This window comes from Pongo pygmaeus, chromosome 8, assembly GCF_028885625.2.
Source record: "Pongo pygmaeus isolate AG05252 chromosome 8, NHGRI_mPonPyg2-v2.0_pri, whole genome shotgun sequence".
Taxonomy (NCBI): domain Eukaryota; kingdom Metazoa; phylum Chordata; class Mammalia; order Primates; family Hominidae; genus Pongo; species Pongo pygmaeus.
The window spans coordinates 17,314,225-17,334,349 of NC_072381.2; the positions used below are offsets into that span (position 1 = coordinate 17,314,225).

At 39.4% G+C, this 20,125-nt stretch overlaps 1 protein-coding gene across 8 annotated transcripts in view; it reads right to left on the bottom strand.

Moving 5' to 3' along the window:
* The window catches only part of TRDMT1 (tRNA aspartic acid methyltransferase 1), a 73,055-nt gene that overhangs the window by 44,520 nt on the left and 8,410 nt on the right, over positions 1-20,125 (bottom strand). For 4 of the 8 annotated variants that reach the window (XM_054503533.2, XM_054503530.2, XM_063670435.1 and 1 more), the window contains one exon: positions 13,278-13,497. In XM_054503533.2, the coding sequence (XP_054359508.1) occupies positions 13,278-13,341 (64 nt within the window). In that variant the 5' untranslated portion in view covers positions 13,342-13,497. Of the gene's footprint in view, positions 1-13,277; positions 17,082-20,125 lie in introns of those variants that run through there. The other 4 variants (XM_054503532.2, XM_054503529.2, XM_054503534.2 and 1 more) reach the window with 3 other exon arrangements.

Here is a 20,125-nt window from a genome sequence, read left to right on the forward strand (position 1 = left end):
TAATATCGTTAAAAAATAGAGAAAGGATTTCTTATCCCCTGACTACTGAACTGGACAATGCTTATGAAAACCTTTTACCAACCCTGTCAAGTTTTTATCCATGCTCTGCAAAATATTTTCAGCAAGTATTTCCTGTGAGTTTATAACCAGGTTCATTTATGAATTCAAGACATATTTATTGAGCATGACTGACACTGGCTCTGGCTCCAGGCAAAGACGATAAAACAATGAATCCCTGCTCCCACAGAGCTTCACACAAGGAGAAGCCTCCAACATATTTTATATAACACTACCTTAGCATGTTCATTTGGAAATATTGTATATTTTCTACTCAAAGTTCATGAAATGATTTTATTCTACTTTCTCATGTGCATCTTTGAAATCAGGGTCACTATCATCAACAGAGCTACCTTTTAAATCATCTAACAGTGTTCAAGGACACACCAACTTTCCTTCAGTCAGAGTTACTTGAGAACTAGCCCTTTTTGAGTTCGTGTATAATGATGTCACTGGAAATTTTATGCCCACCACAAATACCCAGTAGCTATTTGTGATTTCCACAAAGTAATCACCTACTGTATTGCTTTATAAAGTAATTTTCAAAAGGCTTGTTTACAACAACATCCAACACTTGTAATTGTGAGGTCATCCTCCTAAAAATTACTTCTAGATCTTTAAATTCATTTGTATGGTTTTTGGCCAATTCCATTGAGTGACCTCAATAAGCATGTAGAACTGGTATTAAGTTTCTTCAGGCTAATGTAGTTTATCCAAGCAGTACTTTCTTGATTTGCTATTTTTGAAAAGTTTAGTAATTGAGTAATACGAAGAGATTTCCTTTCTGAAGACTAAATTATAAGGCAACACTCTCTTTCTGAAGTATAATTTTTCGGGTAAAATGAATATCTCATATAGAAGAGTTTATGCCAAACATGTCTATAAGAGTATATGTATATACGTTTGTATTTTGTTTTTGTTCTTAGTTAAAATAATGGGATCACAAACCTTTTGAATTTACAGTCATGAAGGAAATGCAAAAGATGATGTCTTCATAGCGAAAAATGCTTGGATTTTAAATATACTGCCTTTGCCATATATTGATACGCAAAGCCATAAAAAATTTAGAAAAATGGTAGATTCACATCTTTTTCTTCAAACCATGGTACCAACATTCTGACAGTTCAAAATTAATGAAAAGAAATCTCACTGGATGGAGAACAAGCTAGAGATTAAGTCACAATCAACAAAGAACATCATTTAATTTGAATATTCAAATAATATGGTTTTAACAATTATCTCAGCAAACAATAACACAAAAATAAATTGAGAACACAAGAATAACATCTGTTCTGAAGAAGCAGAGAAATTATTCTGGTGCTTTATTACCATCTAAACCTTAGCGATCTATTAAAGTTTAGCATAGTTTTAAAATTCTAGTTAATTTAAAATCATATGCTAACATGATGTTAAAATCATATGCTAACATACGACTTAAATTTAACTAGAATTTTTAAACTACAAATCCTTTGAATTATAGGTTCTTTTTGAACCAAAATTCAACTCTAATGAAGGCATCTGCCAAAGTCTATGGGGTCCTGTATGTGCTAAAAGACTCTGGCATTTGTTTCTTAAGTCTCATTCATTGAGTACGAGAGGGTAATTAACTTCATTATTGAGTTCGAACAAAAATCAGTAATGGATGCACAAGAACTATTTAATATTCATGTTCAACTCTCTAATAGAGCTGTTTTACTTTAGACAAAGGGGTTTGGCTAGGTTTGTGGTGATTTAAAGTCTCAGAATGAAAATAATTAGTGGATGTAAGTAAAAGAAATCATTGGTCTAGGCGAAGTAACGGTAATTTTTAAAATTCCAACATACACTTTACCTAGTCCCTAAAAGTGAGATATAATTTTATGCTTTTAGACAAAATGAGAGCTGGTTGGCACTATTCCTGGGTAGCACTTTTCACCAATATTTCTGATAATGTTCCATGGGAAAGCAAAAGGCAACAGAGATTCTAAAGAGGTTCCAAACACCAAACTGTACATGTAACCTTGACCTCATTTATCATTATGATAATAATCACTGTGTAATTATGTGTAGACTTGCTCTCATACATCAACTTCTTTTCAACTTTGAAAAATAAAGAGTTCATATTTCTTGACAGGAATAAAAGAGCAAAGAAAAACCACTTAAGCTTAATTATTTTGGCCATAGCTCACTGTTAGCATATGATTTACATTTCACAGTGAGTAAAGACCAACTTATTCTCAAAAGCCCTGATTATTTTGACAATATTTAAAATGTTTTAAATAAAAAGAACAAAAAAGTTTTATCATGTATTACAGAAAAATATTTGTTATCTATTAAAATCTCACACACAACCATGCCTACAAAAACTCTTCATGATTGACACTTAAATACTTAAGTTTAAACTTATCACAGTAGGATGATATCTACTTCAAGCTGCAGATATTTCACAGCAAACATGCCTATAGTTCATTTTTTCATTTGTTCATTCATGCATTCAACAAGTATATATAAGGATTATTCCAGACAAAGCCTATCCTATCATGGAGGCTACATTCTAGAGGAGAGAGACAGACAATAAACAAACAAGTTTAAATTATGCCTAACAATAAAAAGTACTATGGAGAAAACTAAAAACCAGAGCAAGACAGCATGGGAGAAGAGAGTGGTTCTAGTTTTATGTAGGTCAGTTACAGAACGTCTCTTTAGCAGCAAACTGGAAGAGATGAGGGGATGGGCCTGACAGATATCAGGGAGAAGCACTTTCTAGGACAGAGAGAAGAGCCACTGCAAAGGCCCAGAGATGGGAACATGCTGGTTTTGTAGGAAGAACAACCAGGAGGCCAGGGAGCCTGGAGTAGAGTGGGCAAGGGGACAGCCACAGGAGATGTGGCTCCAGAGAGAAACGGGCTCTAGACCAAGCAGGCCTGGGGACCCATTCAGGACTCTGGTTTTTGAGTGGTCGGAGAAGTTCCTCAGGAGTTTTAATCACAGTAATAACTTATCAGATATATTTTTTAAAGATCACTCCGGCCACTCTACTGAAAACAAACTTGCGATGCCAGAGCAGAAGCAAGATCAGTAAAGAGGCTACTGCAATAATCCTTTGTCCAGGGTCCCAGAAAAGTTGCTCAGGCCAAGCTTAGCTGCAGATGCTTTATCTGGAAAGAAAACTCCAAAGCGGCAAGAGTTAAGGCAGTGAGGCAGAGAAGGAGGGAGTGCATCAGCACGTCGGTCAATGCTTCCCAGAAACCCAGCCAACTGCTCTGGCATGAGGGATTTGGTAGAGCCAGGCTGGATGGGATGACCACACCTCAGAGCTGTCAGGGGAGGGCTGTCTCTGCTGTGGGAGATGATGAGATGCCCTGCAGTAGAGATGCTACTGGGTCTGAAATAGCATTTCCCATCTTCTCACTGCATTTGAGCAAGGAGCACCATAGGGGGAGGAAGGAGAGAGTTGTATCTGCTGGCTCCTTTCTCATCCTGTCTGTTATTGGTCAAAAGTCCCCCCAAAGCGTGATTCCCCACCTCCCTGCTACCTACACACACAAGTCAGGTTTTGTGATCTGACTCCTCAAGACAGCTACTGAGCAGCCAGAGTGCATGCCCACAGCCTGATGCTTCACCTGAGTCCAGGTACAGGGGTCGACAATCATCCTGAGGGTCATGCTCGGCCATCACCCCCTGACAGTGTCAGATGAGGCAAGGTGGCATGAGTAAGGGTGTGACACTGAACAAGCAGCCCCAGGCCAGGAGGTAGGTGGGGGCAAGCAAATCTAGGCAGTGCAAAAATTAAGTCTGACAAGACAGGAGAAAGATTATAGATCAGGGGGTAAAGGTGAAAATGGAGAGAAATTATAGAGTTATAAACATAGTCTGAAGGTAGAGCCTGTAGAACTCGCTGATATGGGTGAAAAAGAAGAAACAAGATAACTCCAAGGCTCAGGTGTGGGCAACTAGAAGAACAAAGCCACCTGTTATTGGGGTGAGGCAGGTTACAAGAGTGGCAAGTTTTGGAAGGGACCAGAGACCAGTAGTTCAGCTTTGGGCATTCTAGGAGAAAACAGAGATAGTAAGAACGACAATACCTGCTTAATAGAAAAATTACAGAGAAGCTTATTTCAAAGTTCGTCCAAATTGTGAACATAGTTGGCTAATATGTATGGCCCTGGCGCCTCTTCTCTTTCACAACCCCAGCCTCCCAAAGCTCCATCACTACCCTTTTGTTGCCTATCAGACATTTCCTGAAACACGCACTAAGGAACATTGTTTTCACAATGTAGATGTGCTCTCCTTCCCCCCAAAACAAAAGGGTGGGCGGGAGACAGGAGCAGCAGGGTCCTTGCCCAAATATAAATACATATGAAAAGCACTGTTTTAAGCCTAACAGCTTCTTCACTTCTCAAAACCTCTGATACATTTCACGTGTCTTGAGAAGGTCTCAAGGAAAGATGTTGTGTGGAGAGTTTCTAAACGTATTTGAACATCAAGGTACACTGAATAAACAAAATCCATATGATCCTCTCAAAAGATGTGGAAAAAGCTTTCAATAAAATCCAACATTTCCTCATGATAAAAACCGCTCAAGAAAGTAGGCATCAAAGGAACATACCTCAAAATAATAAGAGGCATCTATGACAAGCCCACAGCCAACATCATACTCAGTGGGCAAATGATGGAAGCATTCCTCTCGCGAACTGAAACAAGACAAGCATGCCCATTCTCACCACTGTATTCAACATAGTATTGGAAGTACTAGCCAGAGCAATCCCTCAACAGAAAGAAATAAAGGAGCCAGGCACAGTGGCTCACACGTGTAATCCCAGCACTTTGGGAGGTCGAGGTGGGCTGATCACCTGAGGTCAGGAGTTCGAGACCAGCCTGGCCAACATGGTGAAACCTCGTCTCTATTAAAAACACAAAATTAGCCAGGCATGGTGGCGCATGCCTGTAGTCCCAGCTATCCAGGAGCCTGAGGCAGGAGAATCGCTGGAACCCAGGAGGCAGAGGTTGCAGTGAGCCGAGATTAAGCCACTGCACTCCAGCCTGGGTGACAGAGTGAGAAGAATACTCTAAAGACTCCACCAAAAGTCTACTGGAACTAATAAATGACTTCATCAAAGTTTCAGGATACTAAATTAATGTGCAAAAATTAGAAGCATTTCTATACACAAATAATGTTCAAACTGAGTGTCAAATCAAGAATGTGATCCTCTTTATAATAGCCACAAAAAATATATAAAAATACCTAGGAATACATCTAACCAAGGAGGTGAAAGATCTCTACAAGGAGAATGACAAAATACTGTTAAGAGACATCATACATGTGACAAACAAATGGAAAAACATCCCATGTTTATGGATTCAAAAAATCAATATTGTTAAAATGGTAGTACTGCCTGAAGCAATCTACAGATTCAATGCTATTCCTGTCAAACTACTAGCATCATTTTTTCATAAAATTGGAAAAAAACTATTCTAAAACACATATGGAACCATATAAAAGCCTGAATAGCCAAAGCAATCCTAAGCAAAAAGAACAAGGCCAGAGGTATCACATTACTGGACTTCAAACTATACTATAAGACTATGGTAACCAAGACAGCACGGTACTGGTAAAAAACAGACATATTAGACAAATGAAAAAGAATAGATAACCCAGAAATAAAGGCACACACCTACAGTCATCTGATCTTCAACAAAGTAGACAAAAAAAAATGGGGAAAGGACTCACTATTTAATAAATGGTGCTATGATAGCTGGCTAGCCATATGCAGAAGAATGAAACTGGACCCCTACCTTTCACCATATACAAAAATTAACTCAAGATGGATTAAAGACTTGAATGTAAGACCTCAAACAATAAGAATTCTAGAAGAAAACCTAGGAAACACCACTCTGGACATGGGCCTTGGAAAAGAATTTATGATTAAGTCTTCATAAACGATTGCAACAAAAACAAAAATTGACAAGTGGGACCTAATTAAACTACAGAGCTTTGGCAGAGCTAAAGAAACTATCAACAGAGTAAACAGACAACCCACAGAATGGGAGAAAATATTTGCAAACTATGCATCTGGGAAAGGTCTAATATCCAGAATCTAAAAGAAACTTAAACAACTGAACAAGCAAAAAACAAACAACCCCATTTAAAAACTGGGCAAAGGACATGAACAGATACTTCTCAAAAGAAGTGGCCCATCAACAAAATGAAGAAAAATAGTCATCATCACTAATCTTCAAGAAATGCAAATCAAAACCAGAGTGAGACAGCATCTCACACCAGTCAGAATGGCTACGATTAAAAAGTCAATAAAAGGCTAGGTGTGATGGCTCATGCCTGTAATCCCAGCACTTTGGGAGATCAAGGCAGGTGGATTGCTTGGGATCAGGAGTTTGAGACCAGCCTGGTCAACATGGTGAAACCCTGTCTCTACTAAAAATACAAAAATTAGCCAAGCGTGGTGGTGCGCACCTGTAATCCCAGCTATTAGGGAGGCTGAGGCAGGAGAATAGCTTGAACCCGGGAGGCAGAGGTTGCAGTGAGCCAAGAGTGCACCACTGCACTCCAGCCTGTGCAACAAAGCAAGAATCCGACTCAAAAAAAAAAAGTCAAAAAAAAAAAACGCAGATGCTGGCAAGGCTGCGGAGAAAAGGAAACCCTTATGCACTGTTGATGGGAATGTAAATAAATTCAGCCATGGTGGAAAGCAGCTTGGAAATTTCTCAAAGAACTTAAAACAAAACTACCATTCAACCCAGCAAGCTCATTACTGAGTATATATGCAAAAGAAAGCAAATCGTTCTACCAAAAAGACACATACACTTGCATGTTCATCACAGCACTAGTCACAATAGCAAAGACGTGCCCATCAATGGCGGACTGAATAAAGAAAATGTGGTATATATACACCATTGGAATACTATGCAGTCATAAAAAAGAACAAAATCACGTCCTTTGCAGCAACATGGATGCATCTGGAGGCCATTATCCTTAGCAAATTAACACAGAAACAGAAAACCAAATACCTCATGTTCTAATAAGTGGGAGTTAAACATTGGATACTCATGGTCAAAAAGATGGCAACAGCAGACACTGGGGACTACTAGAGGGAGAAGGGGGGCAGCAAAGGTTGAAAAACTAACTGTGGGTACTACGCTCAGTGCCTGGGTGGTGGGATCATTGATACCTCACATCTCAGCATCACACAATATACCTAAGTAACAAACTTGCACATGTACCCCTTGAATCTAGAAGTTGAAAAAGAAAAAAAAAAAACATTTACCCCAACCCCAAAAAATACTTTCCAGTGAAGTAAGCACACATTACTCCTCACAAGAAAAGATAAGTAATTCAGTTGTCTAATGGGAAGTTAAAGTTCTCTTTTACAGAATACTCAAAATTCATCTTACATATTTCTTTTTTGTATTTCAAGTTTATTAACTTCCACAGGTGCCAGAGAAGACATGATAAATTTATTTTAATAGGACAACTTTTTACGTTGCTTCACTTTAAATCTGACATGCTATATAAGAGTAACTAGAAGGAAATAGGCATGAAAAGGAAAATTTTATAATCCCAAAGACAGGTATGTATAAATGAAAAAAAAATTAAGCGGTTCATATGCCAGCCCCTAACAACTGATGCTATAAAAATATCCTTAGGTGACATTCATATCTACATACAAATACACTTCATCATAATGTAGTTGCCTGATTCAGTTACAAACACACCCAGTTACAAACTGGTTTGGTAGACTCCCAAGTTGGCATGTAAGTCGTTGAGGAACAAAGACAAAAGAAATTCAGAAAATGAATAATTAATACGTGACAAACGAGAGGCTTAGCATTTTAAAAGAAAATATTAAGGCTGAGTAATTCTTATTAAACACAATGAAGTATTATGGGATAAAACTCAAAGCCAATTCCTTGGAAGAGCTTTGGAAGCTATTTGGCAGACAGCCCTTTTTTGCTTTTAAGGCTGACTCCAATATTTGACTATATAGAAAACAGTCATCCAGCTAGAGCTTTCCTTTATTTGCCACCTTAAACCACATTTTACTCTTCTCCTGATACTACATTTTAAAATGAGAAAAATACAGAATCTTATTTGCATATATTTGCAGGTGACCTTGCAGGCTCCACTGATATATAACCTATGACACTACTTCTTCCACTGCTTTCTGAAAGAAGATATTTTCACTTGGAAGATTCTCATTAGCCAAAACTTTGTAGACTGTGCAGACATAAATATCAAAGTGTGCATAAGTAGTTTCTGTATAGGTCAAATATGTATTTAAAAATGTAATAGACATTGTTATGCTGTGGCCATCTAGAATCTTTGCCTATGTTTCCTGTGTTTGAAAATTTGCCACAGTATGGATCCTTCCTTCCCCAAATAGAAGCCAGAACTCACCTTCTCAGCTTCCCTTGTCTGGCAGTGGGATCTAGTGCCTACCAACCACCTGCATCCACATGATAAGACCTCAGTTTAGAGTTCGCAGTGTGAGGAGAGACTTCAATTCAGAGGTAGCAATGTAAGGACTTAAACAAATGAGGAAACCCATCTTTCTGGCAAGGGAGGTGGTAAGAGGCATCCACCTCTCAAGGGAAAACTGCAACAGCACTTCTGGCTTCCAGACCCCAGCACTGTTGGTGTAAGCTGTGATGTCGGGATAAAGCTTCACTGTGGCAATACCCACACTATAGTGTGGGCAGTGCTCCTGTTCACCTAACCTGTTTGTTGGGTGTCCTGGAGATTCTGTGAGTTTCCAAATGTTTTTAATTTTTTTTTTCCTGATTATGTTAGCTAGAGTGGATTCTGTGGGTTGCAACTAAGAACTACATATAATACAAAAAAAGAATCTGGGCTAAATAAACCTTCATCATTTGATAAAACGATAGCAGAATGATTATCAATTCAATAGTAATCTGAATAGTAAGCTAGAAAGAGTGTGGTACTGTGCTAGAGGCTGTTCAGGAACAGAAGGGAACAACAAAGGATGTTACATTTAAGCCATGTAAATACATGGGAATATCGATACAAATAAAGTTAAATGAAATTTAGAAAATACAGAAGCATCTATGTAGTGACTGTAAAAATGCAACAGCATATTGGATATGCTGATAAGGATGAAAAACTTTTATTGACTTTTTTTTAAATGTTCACTGGGTTTGAGGCAAATCTATCATGTTGCTAAAGAAATTAAATATACTTTTTATAACTTAAAATTCAGTAATGTGGGGAAAAATATTTGCAAATCATATATCTAATAAGACATTAAGATCCAGAATATATAAAGCCTACAACTCAACAACAACAAAAAGAAAATTCCAAAATGGGCAAAGGCCTTGAAAAGACACTTCTCTATATTGAAGAAAACAAATGACTAACAGGCACATGAAAAGATGCTCAACAACCCGGCACAGTGGCTCACACCTGTAATCCCAACACTTTGGGAGGCCAAGGTGGGTGGATCACCTGAGGTCAGGAGTTCGAGACCAGCCTGGCCAACATGGTGAAATCCCATCTCTACTAAAAATACAAAAAATTAGCCAGGCATGGTGGCAGGGACCTGTAATCCCAGCTGCTCGGGAGGCTGAGGGAGGAAGATCGCTTGAACCTGGGAGGCGGAGGTTGCAGTGAACCGAGATCACGCCACTGCACTACAGCCTGGGCAAAAAGAGCAAAACTCCATCTCAAAAAAAAAAAAGAAAAAGAAAAGATGTTCAACATCTTTACTTATTAAGAAAATGCAAATCAAAACCACAATAGGATATGATTTCATATCCATCAGAATGGCTATTATTTTTAAAAAATGGAATAACAAGTGGAGAATATGCAGATGGAGGAAACGGAGTGCTCATGCAATGGAAAATTGTGCCGCTGCTGTGGAAAACAGTCTGGTGGTTCCTCAAGAGTTAAACAGAATTATCATATGATCCAGCAATTCCACTGCTAGGTCTATATCCCAAAACTTAAAAGTAAGGACTCAAACAATACTTATACACCAATATCCAAAGCAGCGCTATTCACAATGGTCAGCAGGTAATTGATACAACTCAAGTGTCTATCAACAGATGAATGGATACACAAAATTGTACAGCTATACAATGGAATATTATTCAACCACAAAAAGAATTGAGATATTGATACAGGCTACAAAATAAATGAACCTTGAAGACATTATTCTAAGTGAAATAAGCCAGACACAAAAGGACAAATGTATTATTCTACTTATGTGTGGTACACAGAGTAGACAAGTTCATAAAGACAAAGCAGAATCAAGGTTACCAGGGAATGGGGGGAAAGGGAATTTGGAGTTATTGTTTAATAGGTACAGAGCTCTGTTTGAGATTATTAAAAAGTTTTAGAAACGAACAAGGGGGATGGTTGCACAACATTGTGAATGTACTTAATGCCATTGAACTATACATTTAAAAATAGTTTAAATGATACATTTCATGTTGTGTTTTACCACAATGAAAAAAATTCCATGATGAACCTTATCTAGAAATCAGTCAAAACTGAAGTTCAATATTATTCCTTTTGTGCTGCTTGTTATATTATTTAATATATAGATCCAAGGAAGTTAGTAGATCTAACCAGAACAATGGCAACATAGCATGGTTAAAAGGTCAGGTAGGTAGACCTAGGTTAGAATACTGGTTCTACTGCTAACTAGTTTATTACATACTTAAAAAAGGACCTGAATTTAAAAGATCCCTAATAAACACTAAAGTTAGCTGCTGTTATTAGTCTTTATTATTATATTAAAAACCACCTGGAAAGGAGCAATGCATTTCATTACAGGTAAATTTTAAACTTTAGTACATCAAATAAGTGAACATTGGAAGGCAAACAAGTGTGGAAAAATATTTGCATCAATATGATGAAGAGTCTATATCCCTAATATGCAGATTTCCACCCAAAAGATGAGAGAGCAGAGAGATACAGGGAGGCAGGAAAGTTGCTTTGGATTACATTGTCAGCCAGGGAAGACCAATATATGAACTAAGACATGAAATGTGAACCGAAGCTAGAGTGAAAAAGTCTGGGGTTAGGGAGCACTCTAGATGAGGCAACAGCAAAAGCAAAGGCCAGAACATCGAAGAACTTCGAGGGTTTGAGGAGTAGAGAGAAAGAAAACCAGTAAGCCTCGACAAGAAAGTCTGAGGAAAGAATTCAGGGAATCGTTTCATTAGAATTTCAGCTTTGGGTGTTGACGGTGAAGCGGGATGAAGTGGCAGATAAAATTGAAGAGACGACAGAAGCCAGAACTCACAAGCCTGTTAAGAAGATGGGACTGTGATTACAACCTCAAAGGGAACCATTTAAGCAACGAAGTGACGTGATCTGGTTTACTATGCAAATGATCATTCTGCCTGCTAGAAGGAAAACAGATGGAGTAGGAGGCAGAATGGAAGTAAGGAGAGAAGCTGGGAAGCTATGTTAATAATTTAAATTAGAGAACATAATAGCTTAGAGTCACAACAGTAGCACTGGCAATAGAAAAACGTGTACAAATTCACATTGCATTGGCTAATAGGAGAGAAAATATTTTACTCTTTCATTAATCCCAAAACTGTCACTTAAAATTACACAATTTCCCCTAACAAATTAGCAAGGATTAGAAATTGATAATACATAACCCTGATGAATATGTAGTTAAGGCACTCAAAAATCTCTGAGAAGCAATTTGCTATCCTCTCTCTCAAAAGCCTTAAAAATTCTCATAGTTTTTCACTTAGTAACTAGCACACAGTTAAGTCTTACTATTGAATTAATTCCAACAGTTAGGAAACATGCTTAAAGAGAAAATCGGCATTATGCTCAAGAATGTAACTGTAGCACATTGTACTTGCAAAAAAACTGAAGAATGATCTAAATATTCGACACTTAAGGAGTGGCTGAATTACAGCTTATGATAAAGTACTAAGCAATTCACTAAGGAGTTTCAAGATATGGGAAAACGCGCACATTATATCACTTTAGAGAATTAACAAAGAGTAAATAGTACCTGAGTTTTGCTTTGATGCTGCTAAGTTTTAATAAGAGAAATAAAGATAGAAAGCCAGCAAACAAGTACTAAAAACTTAATGATCATTAACCTAGTCTAGAATTGAAACTCAATAAATCTGCTCAAAAAACTTATATGCTAAACCCTTTAAATATTGTCTGTATCTTACAGTTAGTCTCTTGTACTCTTGGTCCTAAATAAGGAAGCAAGGAAGTTTCAGTTTAGTGGTTGTCTTAGTAATTTAAGAATAAACATGCACCTTCAAAGCCTGTTTGTCACTTTATATCCCCAGCTCCTAGCACAAAATCTGGCACAGAATAGAAGCCCAATAAATAATTTTGAGTGAATATCACCAAAAGTAAACCTTCCAGTTCCAACTCAGCACGAAAGAAATAAAAAAACCTCAAAATCAAAGACGTGCATAAAAGTAATAGTTTGCTTGATAATACCTCGTGATGTCGTTTTAAAGTAATAGAGATAATAATGTATAATATTTGGAGTGGTTACAATGTATCAGGCACTAACAAGCACTTGACAGACTTTAATCCTTATAATAATCATTCTCTTTTAAAATCAGGAAACAGGTTCACTACTGTTCACGAACTAGCCCAACGTCACACTGCCACCAAGCTGGGACTCAGTTCTCTGGCATCTAAACGCAGAACTATAGAAGACACGTTTCTTTCCAACGATCAGACTTCCAAGTTCTTCAAGCTTCCTCTACCGTCCTATTTAGCATTCGCAAACTTCTACCTTGAATTGTAGCTATTACCCCTTCCAAGATCCATCTCTCACCAGGGGGAGCCCCAGCTAGCTCCCTCCCTCCCCAGCTGGGAAGCCCCCCAGGATGAAGGACCGAGTCTCCATGCTTCTCGGTGGCTGCACACTTAGAATGGGGGCTTGGCACCGGGCGAGGGTCTCGCCCCTTTGATACCCTTTGAGTTCGATTTACTGCCTTGCGAATCCCGACTCCCAGCTGAGCCCTTGGAGGCGCCATGTGCTGCCCCTCGAGCCAGACTCGGCGCCAGGAGAAGGGAGTCAGCGTCTGGAGGGGTGGACGGGCCGGCGCGCAGGAGCGGTTTCCAGGACAACCGAGGGCCTCCCCACAGTGTCCGCCCCACAGTGTCCGCCCCTAGCGTCTCGCCGCTCCGCCCCTTCCCGGCGCGGGTGCTCCGACCAGCCCCCGTGAGCGAATATAGAGAGGGGTGCTCGATGGACTCTCACCTCTCAGCGCGTGGTGCATGCCGCCCACGCCGCTGTACAGCTCCAGCACCCGCAGGGGCTCCATCCCCGCGCCTCAGCCGCCGCAGCCCCGGAGCTAGGCCTGCCGGTCCGTCGCTCCTCCTCCCTTCATCGCGCCGCTCCCTCAGCCTCTGGTTCCGCGGCGTTTCAGTTCCCCCGTCTCCTACCGCTCCAGGCTCAGGGCTTCAGAGGTCCTCGCGGCCTGGGGGTTGGCAAGGGTGGAGAGGGGAACAAAGGACGGAAAACAGTAAGGCTTACCGAATGAATGGCAGCCACTCTGTAGCCTGATTTACGCTCCATTTCCTTCTTTGGTGTCAGGGGCCTTGAGTGGAAAAGAAATCCGGAGTTCAGTAAAGGGGAGAAAACTGCCTTGGTTTCCAAGTGAATTAACACTGGTTAGAAGCCAGAAAAAAATCATTTTTCAGACAAGCTGCTTTTCTGTCACTTATAAGCCTGAACATTCAAACATTCTTTCCAGTGTGCCTTGCATCATGCCTGCCCTGGGTCAACAGAGATAAATTAGACCAGCCTCTCTCCTAGAGAAGGTTCCAGAATTATAAGCAAGGACACAAGTCCACTCGCAGCAGAGAAAGCCCTGTGTGCGTGCTAATAATACAGAGGATGTTTGTTGTGTCTATTAGTGGGGTTAATTATGTTTTAGCTTGGAAATTACACCTACATAGAATACACAGTGAATATCATGCAGGATTATTTATGGGTCTTTAAGTGCTAGGGCCTTGATTCCTCAGGATGATCCAGTAACCAATTGTTAGAGGCTCATGTTGACGAAAAAAGCCAAACTCCGTAAAACGTTTGAAGAGGTTTATTCTGAGCCCAAGGTGAGGACCGTGACCCACGACACAACCCCAGGGGGTCCTGAGAACATGTACCCAAGGTGGTTGGGCTACAGCTTGGGATTATATGGTTTAAAGGAGACATAAGGATGTTAATTGATATATGCAAGGTGTACTTAGTTTGGTCCATAAAAATGGGACAACTCAAAAAGGGGAAGGATTCCAGGTTACAGGTGGATTCAAAGATTTTCTGATTGGCAGTTGGTTGAAAGAGTTAAGTTGTGACCTAAAGACCTGGAATCAATAGAAAGGAATGTGTCTGGGTTAAGATAAGGTGGAGACCAAGGTTCTTATTATGTAGATGAAGTCTCATAGGTAACAGGCTTCAGAGAGAATAATTGGCAAACGTCTCTTATCACGTGTAAAAAGATGCCAGACTCTTAGTTAAATCTCTCTTGGATCAGGAAAAGACCTAGAAAGGGAAAGGGAGTCTCTATAGAATGTAGATTTTCCCCACGAGAGATGGCTGTGCAGGACCATTTCAAAATGTGTCAAAGAAATTTATTTTAGGGTAAAATGCTTTGATTTAGGGCCTGCTATCTTTCATGTGATGCTATACTAGAGTCAGGTTGGAATTTTGGTATCTTATTGCTAAGAAGAGTCTGTTTTGTCTGTATGAAGATCTCTTGTTTTAATATTAATACTGGTCAGTTGTGTCCGAACTCCAAAGAGAGGAGAGTATAATGAGGCATGTCTGACCTTCCCCTTCCCAGCATGGCCTGAACTAGTTTTTCAGGTTTCTTCGGAATCTGCTTGGTGGAGGTGTTCACTCAGTCAGTTGGGGGGAGCTTAGAAATTTGGTGGGGGGTGGTGTTTACAGTCAATTATAAATGAAAATAATGTACCCATATGGAGGATGGAAAATGTTCCCGTTGTGAAGTGTTCTTCTCTTTGTTCCCAACACTGCCACAGGCTTTTGTTAGGGGGAACTTGGGGGTACCACTTGTAGTAACAATAACTGATTTGTTAGAAATGTTGCATGCCTGCTGATGTAATACTGTTAACAAATAAAAGTATAATGACTGCATCCAAATTATAGAATTCACTGGTTCATTTTGATGTGGTCTATGAAATTAACTTTTTAAATTGTACATGTGCATTGGCCACTGCTTTGCTTTTTGTTAGTCACTTTCCGATAAGAAGAGGTGTATGGTAGAAAGATACCAGCTAACCCAGCTTTAGCCCTGGCATTGCCAGTTAACTGATTGTGTGACTTTGAGATGACCCTGGTTTCCTCATCAATAAGATAAAGGAGAAGGGAACAGAAAGAGATGGATTGTTGAGGGTGTTTTAGTTCCAAGAAATGAATTCATGGCTGAATTCAAATTAGAAAAAATGAGACCTGATTTGGCAACCTGTTAATGATTTATTGAATTTGAAATATGTAGAAAGAAGACTTGTTACCTGCTTTAAGCAAATGTACTCTTAAACTAACTCAACTTACAGAAACCATGTACATACTGACATATGTATAATGCATGAAGCAAACTTTTCTAATATTTATTACATATAGTACCAGAAATAAACATCAGTACATAAAATGTAAAGGGAGCTATGTAGTCATAGTGATTTATATATAGCCAAAAACCAATATATTAAATAAATCTGGAATTTTCAGCATTCATGCTATAAATCAAATAAATGTGACAAAAGACCTTACCTACAGGGAAGAGACAGTACAGAAACGTGGCAGAGTTAATGAAAAATACCAACTTCCTGAGAGGAAGGAGCCTCAAACCCCTTCCCCACACAGGCTGATTACAAACTGTTTACTCTGATACCTAAGGATCTTCACAGTATAGCCCTGAACTTACTTTTCTTCCTTAACTTTTTTCTCTTCTTGAACTCTGCTATAAATGAAACTACTTGGTGTTCCTCAAACATACCCTTCACTTCACTTCTCTGCTTGTGTTCTTTCCCTTCTCTAGAAATCTCCTAGACTTCTTCAAGACCTATACTTCAAGTGGAACCTTCCTTCTAGACTCCCAGCCTAAAATATCCTGACACATTACAACTCCTAGGTCTCCCTCATCTTCTGAAATACAGATCACCCTTGTACTTGCGATTCAATCCTTCCAGTTCTTCTAGCCCAATTTTCACCTCATATGTGCCATATCTTTATGTATTATTTCCTCTCTAAGGCTTATCTCGTGATAATTATTTCAAGAATGACAACTCTCTCCATAATCATCATCTACAACTATCTCCATGGAAGCATCTGTAGATATTAGGCCCCCTGGGATTATGTATGCAAACGTCTTCCAATCACCGGCACAAATCACATGATGTGGTGGAAGAGTGGGAGGGCTGGTGGAGGTGGTACAATAGGGAGTAGTTGAGGAAAAAAGTGAGGTGAGCAGAACGAAAGTATATATTGATTACTTTTTCCCAAAGCAAATCCTGAAGGCTCATAAGAGAGAAGAAAAGCTCTTTAGTCCCATAGTTTCCCATAAAGTCATCCTCAATGATATGTACAATACTATTTATATTTTAATTAGAGAAACTAGACATACTTTTAAAAAAGCAAGCAAATATCAAAACTTGAATGTTAGTATATTTACTACATTTTCTCTAAAAGTAGAAAATGCGTTTCTTTAAAAAAAACACATTAATTAACACCTGGAAAATAAAGGCACATATAAAGCATATCAGAAATAATTAAGGGGCACATCACAATACTAACGATCGTATTAAAAGTAATAGCACACACACTCAATTATTGAAGGCACTGGGCTTGGAATCTAATGACATTTTTATCTTCTTCCCTTATGTGTTCTTTCACTGATCATTAATATCTAATTAAAAGAAATAAAGTTTTCCAAGTGCTGAAAATGCTTTTGCAATCGTCTTTGAATTTCCATGATCCAGGCCCCTCTATTTCTCAGCAAAACATGATGTGGATTCCTATACAGGCTCGCTTACAGGCTGAGGACACCCTGCTTATGCCAATTTCAGTCATGAATAAGTTGCATTCTGGTTTTATACCGAAAAAGAAAGTCTTTATGAATTGCATGGAAAAAGAAAAAGCCATATGAGAAGAAATTGACAATAAGAAATGTCCTCAAGAGAGTAAATTTTACAAATTTGAATTGGAAAGGCCCACAGAGCTCATTTACCACTTCTGAGCTCCCACTTATTTGAGAATGCCTTCTACTATTTTCCTGATCCGTGGGCAATAAGCCTTAGCTTGCAAACTGCTAATGAAATGTTTCATGGTTAACAGCTGGAATTACTAGAAAATTCTTCCTTATAGTCTCCTAAATTCCAGTTTCTTTTAGATTTGCCCTCTGCACTGATTTTAAAGAATTATTCCTCTTCTGGCTGGGCACTGTGGCTCATGCCTGTAATCCCAGCACTTTGGGAGGCAGAGGCGGGTGGATTACCTGAGGTCAGGAGTTCAAGACCAGCTTGGTCAACATGGCGAAACCCATCTGTACTAAAATTACAAAAATTAGTCGGTTGTGGGCTGGGTGAGGTGGCCCACACCTGTAATACCAGCACTTTGGGAGGCCGAGGCGGGTGGAGCACCTGAAGTCAGGAGTTCGAGACCAGCCTGACCAACATGGTGAAACCCCGTCTCTACTAAAAATACAAAAATTAGACACACGTGGTGGTGCATGCCTGTAATCCCCTGCTCCTCGGAAGGCTGAGGCAGGAGCATCGCTGAACCCAGGAGGCAGAGGTTGCAGTGAGCCGAAATTGTGCCATTGCACTCCAGCCTGGGCAACAAGAGTGAAACTCCATCTCAAAAAAAAAAAAAGATTTTTTTCTCTTCTATAATGATTTGCTTTGTGGTTAAGAATGCAAGCTTGAGAGCCACTGTAGACAGGAAGCACACATCTGCTGCTGCTGCTCCCTAGCTAGGTGACGTGGAGAAAGTCACTACATCCTTTTGAGCCCAAGTGCACCTCTAAAATGTATAAATAATAGGACATGCAGTTGCTATGAAGATTAAAAGCACTTAGCCCAGTGCCTAGCACAATACAAATAAATGTGTGTTAAATAAAGAGTGCCTGTACAATGACATCCTCTAAGTGATGCATTCTCAGTCCTGTCGGCTATGAACTATCACATGGCATGATTCAGATCCCTCACATTGCTCACAGCCTAGCTTGGTGGTACCCATTTTAGGAGCCAACACTGCATGAAACAAACTGAACATAGTCAGATCAGCATATGGTAGAGCGAACCAGATGGCTACAGACATTTAAGGGCTCTAGGGCAGCTTTGGGCCCTGTAGGAAGTGTTCAGGGTTCCTTGGCTTAGACCATCGTGGAGTAAAGACTGAAAGTCTGGAAGCTGCCTCAGCATGGAAATAAGGAAGTCAGAGAATAGACAGCAGAATTCATAGTAAAATAGACACCGCTTAACCCTTAACTTCCAGAAGAACCAAGATTGCTGTGAAGGCCAGAGCTACAGCTCTGACAATCTTCCGGGAAAATTTTTTCAGTGACCTTAACCAGGATGCATGAACTGGGGAGATCTGGGGTGCAGAGGAGGGGAACCTATTAATAGCAGCTAGTCATGTGTTGACTCTTTCATATACTAGGCACTGAGGAGATTTGCAATTAAAAAAATTTAAAAAGCAGCCGGAGTGATGGATCATGCCTGTAATCCCAGCACTTTGGGAGGTCTGGCTGACAGAGCGAGACTCCGTCTCAAAACACAAACAAACAAGCAAACAAACAAACAAAAAACTTACAAAGTGCAAAACTTTGTAATCTATTTCAGACCATAAAAGTGCCAATAGTAAAAAATGCAATTGAGTACTTTCATTTCCTAAGCATAGGGCATTTTTTTCTAATTTAATTGATTCTCACCATCCAATAGGATAACCAGTAGCCACATTTGGTAAATTAAGTTTAAATTAATTTAATTAACATTAAAATTAAATTAATTATACTAGGCACATATCAAGTGCTCCGTATTGCTCAGCACACATGTAGAATATTTCCATCATCACAGACAGTTCTATTGGGCAGAGCTGCTCTGCAGTCATGGCCCCTTTTAGTTACAGCCTTTATTAATAGCCCATCAATAAATGACCAGTGTTGGAATGTGTGCATCAATTATTGGATACTGAGCACCAATTTTAAATAAATGTCCCCCAAAATATGGGGCAAAACGAACTCAAAGCAAACCTTGCAGCTAAACATTCTTTCTCTTTCTCTATTATCCAGTCACCTTACTGATAAACTGTCATGGAGGAAAAGAAACAGGAACAGCAGATGTGTTCTGTCAGTGGATGTGATAAACTTTCAAGAGAAAAAGAACAGATGGAAAATGAACCTCATGACGTCTTTAAGTAGTACTTTTTTTTTTTTTTTCGAGACAGAGTCTCACTCTGTCACCCAGGCTGGAGTGCAATGGTGCAATTTCAGCTCACTGCAACCTCTGCCTTCCCAGTTCAAGTGATTCTCCTGCCTCAGCCTCCCAAGTAGCTGGGATTACAGGTGTGCACCACCACACCCAGCTTTTATATTTTTAGCAGAGACGGCGTTTCGCCATGTTGGCCAGGCTGGTCTCAAACTCCTGACCTCAAATGATCCACTCGCCATGGCCCCCCAAAAGGCTGGGTTACAGGCATGAGCCACCGCGCCCAGCCAGAAGTAGTACTTTTCTGTTATAAAGTATATTCTAGTGACTTCTGACTGTGTATATGTTATCTTACACTTACCTCAGAAGGAATAAAAAGAAAACATGTTTTTAAAAATCAGGATCATGAATAAAGTTAATTATACATTTTCTGCCAAATAAAATAGAAACCATGCAGTTTGCCTCATACTTTGCCATTTCAAAGTACTCATAGATTTTTAACATGGATTTTGCTCTTGGACACTCATTCTGAAATTCCCAATTTAAAAATATTTTGCAGCAAATTTAAAAGATGATGTTTCAAAGTAAATATAGTGGGATCCATTCTTTAAAACTGCTTTCTTAACTTCACAGAAAGTTAGAACTAGAAAGTTTCTTAAG